Genomic DNA, 13,120 nt, shown 5'->3' with positions numbered 1-13,120 from the left:
TAGGAGCTGCAATCCCCATGATGCCCTGTACTCAGGAAGCACACAGCTTCTCAGATGGGGTCTGTGAGCAAGGACTGGGAGGGGATGTGGGGACAGAGATCCTGTTTCCAGCAGGGACATAGGAAGGCAGTAGAGATATGAGCAGGGCAGGCAGTGAGAGGGAGCTGCTGCCAGAAATGCTGTGCGAGGGAGGGCTCAGGCACCTCCCCGCAACCCCCTGCAGGGCAGGCGCCTTCCCTGGGACACCCCCTGCTCTCCTCTCCCACCAGCACAGCCTCTGCCCTCAAGCCCCCGGTGTCCCCAGCAGGAGCTGCCTCGTCTGCAGGCAGAGCTGCAGCACAGGAGGGTCTGCTGAGTGTCCGTCTGTCCCTCCCTGGCCTTGCCTACCCTGGCAGCAGCACGCTGGCATTCCTGCTGGCTTCTCCAGCTGGCCGTGCTGCTGCTGGTCTTGTTCCTAGTCTGGCTGGGGATGGGGGTTTCACATGCCCATGGCGTGAGCCCTCGGTGTGCCTGGGGGAAAGGGAGTAGGGGGACAGGGTGGGGTGTGTGGAGATGGGCACTTTGAGCCTGGATTCCTCTGCTTTCAGCAGTGTCTTTGTTCTTTTCAGTCAAACATGTGAGTAGAACTTTCCTGCAGCTCTCACAGGGCAGCTGAGACCAGCACTGATGGACGGATTTTCTGTCCTCACTAAAGGATACTCTGCACTATAGGGTCAGGCCCTTTTCCTCTGAGGATCCACATAGTTTCCCATCAAGTGCAGGAGAAATGCCCAGGATTTATGCCTTAGAAACACTCAGGACGTGTGGTAGATTAGTAAAAACAAAAAACCTGAGCCCATAAAACAAAAATTAAAAAAATCCATATATATATATGTATATATATCTGCTCTGAAGTTCGGTGACCTGGGAGCAACACTGGGGTAAAGTTCTTTGATATCAGGAGTGAAGTGAGTCTGAGATTACCCCATGTTCAACCTTACGTCTGGCTATAGGGCGTAACTAACTCTTCTTTTGCCCCCAGATGAGTCCCCTGCTCTCAGGGATACCCTTAGACAGCATCAGGAAGAATTTATGAAACGGACCTGCCAAAAATCTTCCTGCAAGTGGACAATTTTTTGGTGATTTTAAATGAGAAATGGGATGACTTTTTCTCTGATAAGTCTGTTGTACATTATTACTGTTCTTTCTCTTCTATGTGCAGGATCACATCCCCAAAAAAGCAGATGTCCAACAGCATCATCATCACTGAGTTCCTCCTGCTGGCATTCGCAGACACATGCGAGCTGCAGCTCCTGCACTTCGCGCTCTTCCTGGGCATCTACCTGGCTGCCCTCCTGGGCAACGGCCTCATCCTCAGCGCCGTAGCCTGCCACCACTGCCTCCACACCCCCATGTACTTCTTCCTGCTCAACCTCGCCCTCCTCGACCTGGGATTCATCTCTACCACTGTTCCTAAAGCCATGGCCAATGCCCTCTGGGACAACAGATTCATCTCCTATCAAGGATGTATTGCACAAATACTCTTTTCACTCTTCTTTGTTGTAGCTGAGTATTTCCTTCTCACCGTCATGGCCTATGACCGCTACATTGCCATCTGCAAGCCCCTGCACTACGGGAGCCTCCTGGGCAGCAGAGCTTGTGCCCAGATGGCAGCAGCTGCCTGGGGCAGTGGCTTTCTCAATGCTGTCCTGCACATGGCCAAAACATTTTCCATGTCCCTCTGCCAAGGCAATGCTGTGGAGCAGTTCTTCTGTGAAATCCCCCAGATCCTCAAGCTTTCCTGCTCAGATGCCTACCTCAGAGAAGCTGGGGCTCTTGTGTTTAGTTTTTCTTCAGCCTTTGGTTGTTTTGTTTTCATTGTTTTCTCCTACATGCAGATCTTCAGGGCAGTGTTGAGGATGCCCTCTGAGCAGGGCCAGCACAAAGCCTTTTCCACGTGCCTCCCTCACTTGGCCGTGGTCTCCATGTTTATCAGCACAGTTATCTTTGCCCACCTGAAGCCCCCCTTGATTTCTTGCCCTTCCCTGGATGTGTTTCTGGCTTTCCTGTACTTGGTGGTGCCTGCAGTAGTGAACCCCTTCATCTACAGCATGAGGAACAAGGAGATCAAGGTTGCCATGTGGAAAGTGATGACTGGGTGTTTTTCTTAAGCAATATATTGCCTGCCTTCTTCGGTAAATCGCTCATAATGCTACTCATGATAGGCGAAGTCCGTTGGTCTTGTTGTTTTTTTTTTTTTTTCCAATTGTATTTTATCAAATGTTGTCCACAGAAAAATATAATTCTTCATTTTTCTTGTGTATTTAAACCAATTAAAGTGCCTTTTTGTCTTATGTCCTTCCTCTGAGGTCTTTTCTGTGGCTGCAGAGGCAGTGCCCATGTGCAGGGGTGCAGAGGAAAAGAGTCACGGCCCAGTAGTCCAGCCCTAGAGCACCAGGACTTGGGGCATGCAGAGCTGCTCTCCTGCCACTGCCACCCTCTCCTGCTGAGCCCTGCTGGCAGTGTAAGGCCTGGCTGCTCCTGGAGCTTGGTCCAGTGCTGCTGTGTGGCCATGCTGGGACTGCAGGCCAAAGAGCAAGAGCTGAATGCAGCTCTGTGATGTGCTTCCTTGAGCCTCCAGGGTCCCTGTGCCCATTCATCATGCTGTGGGGCATCTCAGAGGAGGGCGATGCACTAAAATGCTGAGGTGCCTCCCAGCCTCTGCAGTGGCTGCAGGAGCCAGAGGGATCTGCAAGTGCTGCAGTGCACTGCCTGTGTGTGTGTGCAAGGAAGAGACTCTTGTCTCTGAACAGCCCAGTGTGGATGAGCAGTGCACGAGGCCAGTTCAGATATTGGCACCTCACAGAGCCCTGACATTTCTCTGTGCAGAACTAAGTAATTAACCAGTAATTAACAGTAATTAACCCCAGCGTTCCCATGAGATTTCTGTCATCCTCCTTGCACAGGTTCATTGCAAATGCCTCTCTCTGACTTAACACATTACCCTGCTTGTTGGTCTGGTGGTGACTGCAAATTGCTGTCTGTTGGTGACAGCCTTCAGTAAGGGCAGATCGTGCCTGACAAACCTGGTGGCCTTCTACGATGGGCTTACAGCATTGACGGAGAGGGGAAGAGCAACTCACACCATGAACCTTGACTTGTGCAAATCATGTGACACTGTGCCACGCAATATCCTTGTCTCTCAATTGGAGAGACATGGATGTGATGGATGGATCACCTGGTGGGTGAGGAATTGGCTGGATGGTCACCCTCAAGGAGCTGGAGTCTACAGCTCAATGTCCAAGTGGAAATCAGTAAAGAGTGCTGTTCCTCAGGGGTCAGTATTGGGACCAGCACTGTTTAACACTTTGTCAGTGACGTGAACAGTGTGACTGAGTGCAATCTCAGCGAGTGTGCTGATGACACCAAGCTGGGTGGTGTAGTCGACACACAGGAGGGAAGGGATGATATGCAGATGGACCCAGACAGGCTTGAGAGATTTTCCTGTGCGAACCTCATGAGGTTCACAGAGGCCAAATGCAAGGTTCTGCAGCTGGACTGGGGCATTCCCAAGCACAAATACTGTGGAGAATGGGTAGAGAGCAGCTCTAAGGAGAAGGACGTGGGGTGCTGGTGGATGAGAAGCTCAACCTGTGCCAGCAATGTCAGTTCACAGCCCAGAAAGAAAACTGTATTCTGGGCTGCATCAAAGAAGTTTGGCCCAAAGCTTGAGAGAGGTGATTCTCTTCCTCAGCTCTGCTCTTCGGAGACCGCTCCTGTATTACTGCATTCAGCTCTGGGGCCCCAAACTCAAGAAGGACATGGAAGTATTAGAAGGAGTCTAGAAGAGGCCGGAAATATGATAGAGAGGCTGTGGCAATTTTTCCATGAAGACTGGCTGAGAAAGCTGGTTCTCTTCAGCCTGGAGAGACCCTATAGCAGCCTTCCAGTACCTAAAGGGGGGCCTTTAGGTAATGTTTTAAAATCAAGAGAGGGTACTTTAAAATTAATTATAAGGAAGACACTCTTTCCTTTGGGGGTAGTGGTCAATGGAACGGGTTGCCCAGAGAAGATGTGTCAACCCATCCCTAGCCCCTTCGTGGCCAGAAGTCTCCCGTGCCAAACCATGATGGACAACCCCCCTGCAAAGTTGCTGTTTAACCTCATCTTTCCTGCATGGGGCCTCCTCTGTACCACAGAGCCCAGTCCCAGGTCCCACTTTGCCACAAGCACTCTGCAAGGTCGCTACAGGGCCTAACTCTATCATGTCCTGCCCTGGCTCTGCCATCCTGCTGGGCAGGGGAGAGGGTGACAATAGCAAAGGGATGCGTTTGGGTGTGGAATGTGGGGCCTGGCAGAGACAAAGAGTCAAGGGAGAGGACAGGGTGAGGCAGCAAAGGCAACACAAGCTGTGGAGTTGTTGAGGGGCCACATTTGTGCCAGGAGCCTGGGTGGGCAGCAGCTGACAGGAGGCGAGGGTGATACTGTAAAAGCCACTCAAAGTAACTCTCTAAGACTCAAATAGGAGTTTTAGAAAGCAGGCATTCTATTATTGAGATGCTGAATGCACAGGAGATCACTGACCTGGTGTGCTTACAGAACTGTAAGCCCTCCCTCTCTGGGATGGGGGAGAGAAACGGGAAAGTGAAGCCTGTGAGTTCAGATAAAGACAGTTTATTAAGGCAAGAAAATAATAATAACAATTACAATAATAACAATAATGATGATAATAGTACTACTACTAATAATGTGTACAAACAAGTGATGCACAACGCAATTGCTCACCACCCGCTGACCAAAGACCAGCCTAACCCCGAGCAGTCCAGCCCTCCTCCCCATGGTTAGCCACCCCTATATATTGTTTAGCATGACGTCAGATGGTATGGAATACCCCTTTGGCCAGTTTGGGTCAGTTGTCCTGGGTCTGTCCCCTCCCAGCTCCCACTGCACCCCCAGCCTGCCCGTTGGCAGGACAGAGTGAGAAGCTGAGACGTCCTTGGCTTGGAGTAAGCACTGCTCTGCAACAATTAAACATCAGCGTCTTACCAGCACTCTTCTCATCCTAAGCCAAACCATAGCATTCTACAAGGTACTAGGAAGAAAATTACCTCTGTCCTAACTGAAACCAGGACATATATCCACCCTTTATACCACATAATTTATGTTATGCTAACATTACACTCCCTACCAGACCACGTTCTGCTGCTGGCCATGGCCATGGCTCCAGGGAAGCAGCAGCCCCGACCCGAAGGCAGCAGAGAGGCAGAACCCAATGGGCAGTGAGGGGCAGCCCCGAGGGCCACCGGGGCTGCTCCTGCATGTGGTAGCTTGAGCCCCTCCAGAGGAGATCAGAAGAGAGGGATGCTGACACCAATGAATTTCTGATGGCTTCATTATTGTTTTTATTTGCACTGGAGGACTAGTACTACAGGTAGATTAGATGATTTGGTCAAAGTAAAGAAATTAATTAACAGGCAGGATGCTAAGAATAATATTAGTGAAATAATGATAAAAATGAAATGACACGAATAACAATAATTTGAAATAATTATGATTATATATTATAACTATATTATTGATGCTTAAGAAGCATGTATAGGAACAGTCTCCTCACTCCATACTTTAGGTCCTTGTTTCTCAAGCTGTAGATGAGGGGGTTCAGTGCTGGAGGTACCACTGAGTAGAGAAATGCCAGCACCAGGTCCAGGGATGGGGAGAAGACAGAGGGGGGCTTCAGGTAAGCAAACATGCCAGTGCTAACCATCAGGGAGACCACAGCCAGGTGAGGGAGGCACGTGGAAAAGGCTTTGTTCTTGCTCTGCTCAGAGGGCATCCTCAGCACTGCCCTGAAGATCTGTACATAGGACAACACAATGAAAACGAAACAACCAAAGCCTAAAAAAACACTAAACACAAGAGACAAAACTTCCCTGAGGTAGGCATGTGAGCAGGAGAGCTTGAGGATCTGGGGGATTTCACAGAAGAACTGGTCCACAACATTGTCGTGGCAGAGGGGCAGGGAAAATGTGTTGGCCGTGTGCAGGACAGCATTGAGAAAGCCACTGCCCCAGGCAGCTGCTGCCATCTGGGCACAAGCTCTGCTGCCCATGAGGCTCCCATAGTGCAGGGGCTTGCAGATGGCAACGTAGCGGTCATAGGCCATGATGGTGAGAAGGGAATACTCTGCTCCAACCAGGAAAACTAAAAGGAAGACCTGTGCAGCACAGCCTTGATAGGAGATGGCCCTGGTGTCCCAGAGAGAATTGGCCATGGCTTTGGGCAGAGTGGTGGAGATGCAGCCCAGGTCGAGGAGGGCGAGGTTGAGGAGGAAGAAGTACATGGGGGTGTGGAGGCGGTGGTCGCAGGCTATGGCTGTGATGATGAGGCCATTGCCCAGGAGGGCAGCCAGGTAGATGCCCAGGAAGAGCGCGGAGTGCAGGAGCTGCAGCTTGCGCGTGTCTGCGAATGGTAGCAGGAGGAACTCGCTCACAGAGCTGATGTTGGGCATTTTCTGACATTCTCTGTTGGAGAGAAAAAGGTAGAACAAAGTTAGAACTGATTTGGATGAGGAAAACCTATTACAAGTCTTAGAGAACCCCCAAACAGAGCCTCTCTCTTTGCAGGAGAATCTTTCTGCAGCTCTCCTGCTTGAGTTGTGGCTGGTGCTGGCTGAGTGGCATGGGGAGCAGGGGCTGCTGTGGGCTGCAGAGGAGTCCTGCCTGCAGCAGGAGGGAAGAAGGAACATGAGGGAAACTCAAGTTCAGTCCACTTGTTAGGTCAATGAGTTTGCAGTGTTTTCTTGCAAACAACTCATCTGAATGCAGAGCAGAGCTGCATTTAGAGCAGTGTTTTACTTGCTTTAGTGTTATTCGGTTGCCCCTGTAATGCTTAGGTGAATTATTGGATACTTGAACTCTGTGACTTTTCATGTGTGCTCCTGGTGAAATCTTGCGGATGCCAGGAGGCAAAAGGACTGTCCCTTGGTGAAGACTGAGCAGAGCAGATCTGAACAGAAGTGAGCTTGGGCACGAGAAGAAATTGGAGACAGCTGAGAGCAGAGAAGCCCAACTCAAAAGGCAGATGGACAGAATCCTCACCTTATTTCTGGGTGTGTGATCAGGATCTCATCTCTTCCCTCCTATATAGGAGTGCAGAAGCCTCAAACCAGCTTCCCACAGACAGCCATCCAGCAGCACGGACATGGCCTTAGCATGGAGGTGTCTTCTCCTTCAGGCACCTGGATAACACAACGATGCCACGAGAGAGCTGCATCCTGCTGGAGAGCAGCCTGCAGCTCAGGAGGATGCCCCACAGACAGAGCTGGATATTCGCAAGCTGGACTGTCCCATATCCCAGCTGCACCCCTGTAGGGTCTGGAGGACGCTTGACCACACCTGTCTTATCTGATCGGGGATAGCAAGGTAATGACACTCCAAGGAGCTTCTGCCAGACTTCCTCACCTCACACTGCAACCCAGCAGGACTCTCAAAGCCTACTGCATTGCCCACTGCCCTCCCAGAAACAACACCCAGCAGGAGACCTTCCCAGGACCTGCTGCATGGCCCTGCAGCCAGACCCTTACCTCGTCAAGGGCTGTGCAGGTTTCTCCTGCAGGCAGCTCTCAGCATCCTCCCACTGCCAACTGCCTTCAGCCACTCTCTCCTTCTCTGCTCTCCCACTGCCAGCTGCAGTCAGAGCCCCCAGCCCTGCTGCGCTGTGCAGAGGAGCTGCTCCTGGGCACAGCTGTCTCTCTGCTTCATGGGACTTTCTCAAATGTGTTTTATCTATCCCACAAGACCAACCCAGCTCAATAACAGCGGCACAGCCCAAGGCATTGGAATCAACCCTCTGGGGGCTTTGCTGATGAGCCCACAAGGAGTCAATTAGGCTCTGGTGCTTTAATGATTAGCTGTCTCCTCAAAAACTTCAGTGGCAAAGACAATAGCCATAGCCATGGACCCAAATATCTCATATCGCAGCTCTGTAGGAAGCTTCCCTGGTTCCTTGTGAGAAGGCACCACTGCTCCTATGGCATCCCTGTGGTGGAAACCTCTCCTGAAGTAGGCATCCCAACCCAGCAGGCTCCTTGAGGCCTGTCAGCCAACCAGACACAAGTCAACTCAGGAGCAGCTTCCAATCCAGGGGCCTGATGTTGGCCTTGCAGCTTCTCGTGGAGACACAGCCAAGCCTTGTGCCTCCTGCTGCCCACTCATGGACTCAAGCAGAAGGGACAGGACAACCCATATGGGGGCCTTCTTTCTGCCTGGGTCCTCCTGGGTCGGGAGGCAGAGGGGATCCCCCAGTCAGCATGCCAAGCAGGTGCCTTGTGCTGGCCTAGCAGGGCCACTGCCAGATGTCAGCCCAAAAGTGCAGATCCCAGGGAGAAGGCAAGGCTGACCTGCCACCTCCAGACACAAGTGACCTCCCAGTCCCTTTCCGTGACACATTCCTGCTGCTGCCCTATCAAGTGCAGAGATAGAGGTGACCTCACAGTCACTGCCACAGGCACATTATTACTGCTGGGGCAGGAGATGCTGAGGCAGAGCTGAGCTCATCACAGCATTCCCACCCATCTCCTCCTTGCGGCCCACAAGCTGATCAGATCAGGGTGAGCAAAAGACTCAAGATAAAGGGAAGCGACTATAGGCTGTGTTTTGGCTTGAAGGGATACTTTGAGGTCAGGCATAAGAGTAGTGGATTCCTGTCAGGGTATGGAGTAGCATTTAGGTTTGGGGATTAATGACACTGGCTAAAATAGGGGAATGGCTTTACAGGACTGTTTTAAGGCAGCATTACAGCAGAATCAACATTGCCTGAATGTTCGAACCTCACAGAAATCATTCATTTCTGCTGGCCAAACTCCTCTTCCCTCCCTCAAATCTCACATCTCTGTTGTCCAGGCTTCTCCTGACTTTCCCATATCAGTCATTTTCTTAGGGACAGCTTTCTGATGGCTTTCATGATCTCAGAGTATCTGTCTCATATCTGTTGGCTACTCCTTTCTTGAGATTGACATGGCACCTAAGTCAGGATGGAAAAGAACACAAAGGCTGTAGGTGAACCCTGCACAATGTGCCCAGCAGCTCTTGTACCACCCCAAAATTTTGTTTCCTGCCTCCAACTTTTGGATACAGAATGCCTTCTGTGCACCCAGGCTATCTTTTTCCAAACCCTCATGCATCGTTCAGTTTGCCCCAAGCGTCTTGGAGGCAGTGGCCCCCTCTGTGTAGAAAACTGAAAGCAGCCCTAAAGGATGACTTCAGGCAAAAGCTGACACCTCTGACATGACAACCCCTACTCCAGACCTCTTCCACTATGGGGCCTACCAGGTACTTAGAAGGAGCCGATCTCAGAAACTACATGCACAGCAAGTGCCTTCTGCTGCCCTACCATGGACACTGGCAGATGTGAGCCTAAAGGCACAGATCCCAGCCAGGAGTCAAGGGTGACCTGTCAGCTACTTCAGAAAGAGCTCACCTCACAGGCCATTTAACAGCCATTCGCTTCCTGCTGGACTTAGTGTTTCTGACGCACCACTGAGCTTATAATACCACACCTACAAAACACCCCCTTTTTGGGCCAGGACCTGCCCAGGTGGAAGTGATCTGGTTGTGATCCTCCAAGCCCATGGCACACCTGCTGGGCTCCCAGACTCTCTGATGCACAGGAGCCAGTTCCGTGCCAGTCCTGGGAGGTGCTAGGGCAGGAGGGACCTTGCAGGCAATGTTCCAGCCCCATGCCTGTTGGCGGTCTCTCAGCTCCTTGTGCACAGTGAGGATCATGTTTGTATCCAGAAGCCATGAGCCTGTAACTGGCTTAGAAGACACAGGAGAAATGGCCTCCAAGCCCCAGTGCCAGCCCCAGCCCTATCCCCAGCTGGTGGTGCTGCTCTGCAGAGCGAGGGGGCTGTGGTGCCTGGTGCACAGGGGCACTCTGCAGGGCTGTGCTGGGCAGGCTGGGAGGCAGACCCAGCTCATGGGGTCACTGCCATTGCCCCAGGGCTGACAAGGAATCACTCCCCGGGCTCCTTTGCTCTGGCTTTTGTGTGCTGTGGGGCTGCAGAGCTCTCCTCTGCCTGCTCACACCAGACTGAGCACTTGAGCTCTGCTCAGTCCACCTTGGAGGAGATCCCCCCTTAGGAGGGAAGTGCTGCAGTGGAGGCCAGCTGTGCCACTGCCGTGCCCACTGCCTGTCCCTGCCTGCAGTCCCAGCACAGCCCCACAGCAGCACTGGCACCAAGTGAGAGGAGCAGCCGGGCCTGACCCCACCAGCAGGGCTCAGCAGGACAGGGCGGCAGTGGCAAGAGAGCAGCTCTGCATGCCCCAAGCGCTGGTGCTCCCTGGCTGTGCTGCTGGGATGGGACTCTTTTCCTCTGCACCCCTGCACATGGGCACTGCCCCTGCAGAGCCAGACCAGGTCTTGGAGGAAGGATATCAGACAAAAAAGCCTATTGAACTTTAACTTCCTTAAGGTTAAATTCACAGAGAGCATGGCTTCACATGCACAGTCTATGAGCTATATTCAACAGGTACACCCATATCATTTTAATGGGTGTTCATTAGCTGAATTGATGTAATAAGAATATGTACAAGCACAACCACAAAAAAAAAAAAAAAAAAAAAAAAAAAAAAAAAAAGCATGTAGAGTGGATATTCGTCCAATTATTGACATTACAAATCAGATGCAGAAGCAGATTCGAAATTTCTTGCATCGAAGACACATCTAGTCATTAATTTCCACAAAGCATGCTTGACCTCTTGGATCATTATGGTACAGTTGAGGACGTGCTCTGCTGGAAGTACCACTGAGTACAGAACTGCCTCCACCAGGTCAAGGGATGGGGAGAAGTTGGAGGGAGCTTCAGGCAGGCAACCATGACAGGCCTGAGGGAGACGGACACCATGGCCAGGTGAGGGAGGCACGTGGAAATGGCTTTTTGCCAGCCCTGCTATAGAGACAAGAGGACTGTCACCTAGATGCACTAGTTCTAATCCAAATACACTGCTCCTACCCGTGGCAGCTGGGCTCTTGGCCCTGAGCCCCTCCTGGATGCTGGGTCTGCTCCCCCAGCTCGACAGAAGATGGGAAGAGAAGGATACTGAGACCAATGAATTTCTGCTGAGTTTTTTATTGTTTTATCTATCAAGGAAGCCCAGTTCTATATGTACAATAGATGATGTGGTCAAACCTTACAAAAGATGTAACATTCTGAAAGGTAGAATGAGATTATTAAAAACAAAATGAAATATTGTTCAAATACTAACAGAGAAAAATAATTTAAAAAATGTTGTGTCATTTTGCCAAACACACTTTTATTTCTCTTGGGATTCTTATTAATGACAATGTTATGATAACACTAGTAACGATAAAAATGATATGATATAATGTGAATCAAAATATTTGCATATTATTAAAAATAAATTTTCTGAACACATAATGGATGCTTAAGAAGAATGTATGGAAACAGATTCCTCACTGCATTCTTGAGCTCCTGGTTCCTCATGCTGTAGATGAGGGGAGACACCACTGCTGGAGACACCACTGAGTATAAAAATGACACCACCAGGTCCAGGGATGGAGAGGAAATGGAGGGGGGCTTCAGGTAGGAAAATATGCCTGTGCTAATGAAGAGGGAGACCACAGCCAGGTGAGGGAGGCACGTGGAAAAGGCTTTGTGCCGGCCCTGCTCAGAGGGCATCCTCAGCACTGCCCTGAAGATCTGCACATAAGACACCACAATGAAAACAAAACAACCAAATGCTAAAAAGATACTAAACTGAAATGCCCCAAATTCTCTGAGATAGGAATCTGAGCAGGAGAGCTTGAGGATGTGGGGGATTTCACAGAAGAACTGGTCCACAGCATTGCCTTGGCAGAGGGGCAGGGAAAATGTGTTGGCCGTGTGCAGGACAGCATTGAGAAAGCCACTGCCCCAGGCAGCTGCTGCCATCTGGGCACAAGCTCTGCTGCCCACGAGGCTCTCGTAGTGCAGGGGCTTGCAGATGGCTACGTAGCGGTCATAGGCCATGATAGTAAGGTTATAATACTCTGCTGATATGAAGAAGAGAAAGAAAAAGACCTGAGCAGCACATCCTTGATAGGAGATGGCCCTGTTGTCCCAGAGGGCATTGGCCATGGCTTTGGGCAGAGTGGTGGAGATGCAGCCCAGGTCGAGGAGGGCGAGGTTGAGGAGGAAGAAGTACATGGGGGTGTGGAGGCGGTGGTGGCAGGCTACGGCGCTGAGGATGAGGCTGTTGCCCAGGAGGGCAGCCAGGTAGATGCCCAGGAAGAGTGTGAAGTGCAGGAGCTGCAGCTCGCGCGTGTCTGAGAATGCCAGCAGGAGGAACTCAGTGATGTTGCTTCTGTTTGACATTTGCGTTTTTGGGATGTGGTCCTGCACATAGAAGAGGAAGAACAGTAATAACGTACAACAGACTTATCAGAAAAACTCATCCCATTTCTCATCTAATATCACCAGAAAAGTTGCCCACTTCCAGAAAGGTATTTGGTGGTTCCCTTTCTTGAGTTCTTCCTGATGATGCCTGAGGTTATCCCTCGGAGAAGGGGACTCCTCTGTCGACAATGGAAGAGTCAAGTTTGCCCTACAGCCAGAGATAAGGTTGAACATGGGGTAAACTCAGACTCACTTCACTGCTGGTATCAAAGAACCTTGCCCCAGTGTTGCTCCCAGGTCACCCAACTTCAGAGCAGATATATATATATGGATTTTTTTAATTTTTAATTCATAGGGTCAGATTTTTGTTGTTGCTACCCTACCACACCAGCTGAGCTTTTCTAAAACAGAATTCCTGGGCTTTTCTCCTGCACTTAATGGCAAACTTTGTGCATCCTAAGAGAAAAAAGGATTGTCCCTATAGCGTAGTGTGTCCTTTAGTGAGGACAGACAATCCGTCCATCAGTGCTGGTCTCAGCCACCTCATGTGAGCTGCAGGAAAGTTCTACTCAGAGATTGACCTGAGAAGAACCTGGACACTGCTGAGAGCAGAGGAATCTAGGCTCAAAGTGCACATCTCCAGACCCCTAAACCAGTCCCTGTACTCCCCTTCCTCCAAGCACACCGAGTGCTCACTCCAGGGGCATGTGAAAGCCCCATCCCCAGCCAGCCTGGGAACAAGACCAG

General features: G+C 50.8%; 2 protein-coding genes across 2 annotated transcripts; both read right to left on the bottom strand.

Annotated features, from left to right (window-relative positions):
- Nucleotides 1-5,551: 5,551 nt before the first annotated feature.
- Nucleotides 5,552-6,487, bottom strand: LOC311428006 (olfactory receptor 14C36-like; the record flags this gene model as incomplete). The annotated part of the gene is made up of 1 exon (XM_084539574.1): nt 5,552-6,487. One exon carries the CDS (start codon nt 6,485-6,487, stop codon nt 5,552-5,554), a length of 936 nt encoding a protein of 311 aa, XP_084395700.1.
- A 1,390-nt stretch (nt 6,488-7,877) lies between these two features.
- LOC311428005 (olfactory receptor 14A16-like) lies at nt 7,878-12,352 on the bottom strand (the record flags this gene model as incomplete). The annotated part of the gene is made up of 2 exons (XM_084539573.1): nt 7,878-8,072; nt 11,456-12,352. The coding sequence occupies 2 exons, from the start codon at nt 12,350-12,352 to the stop codon at nt 7,878-7,880; spliced, it is 1,092 nt and encodes a 363-aa protein (XP_084395699.1).
- Between the last annotated feature and the right edge of the window lie 768 nt (nt 12,353-13,120).

This window comes from Aythya ferina, assembly GCF_964211825.1.
Source record: "Aythya ferina genome assembly, contig: HAP1_SCAFFOLD_29, whole genome shotgun sequence".
Lineage (NCBI taxonomy): Eukaryota > Metazoa > Chordata > Aves > Anseriformes > Anatidae > Aythya > Aythya ferina.
The sequence above is the reverse complement of the archived record's forward strand: the minus strand, read 5'-3'. Positions and strand labels throughout refer to the sequence as shown.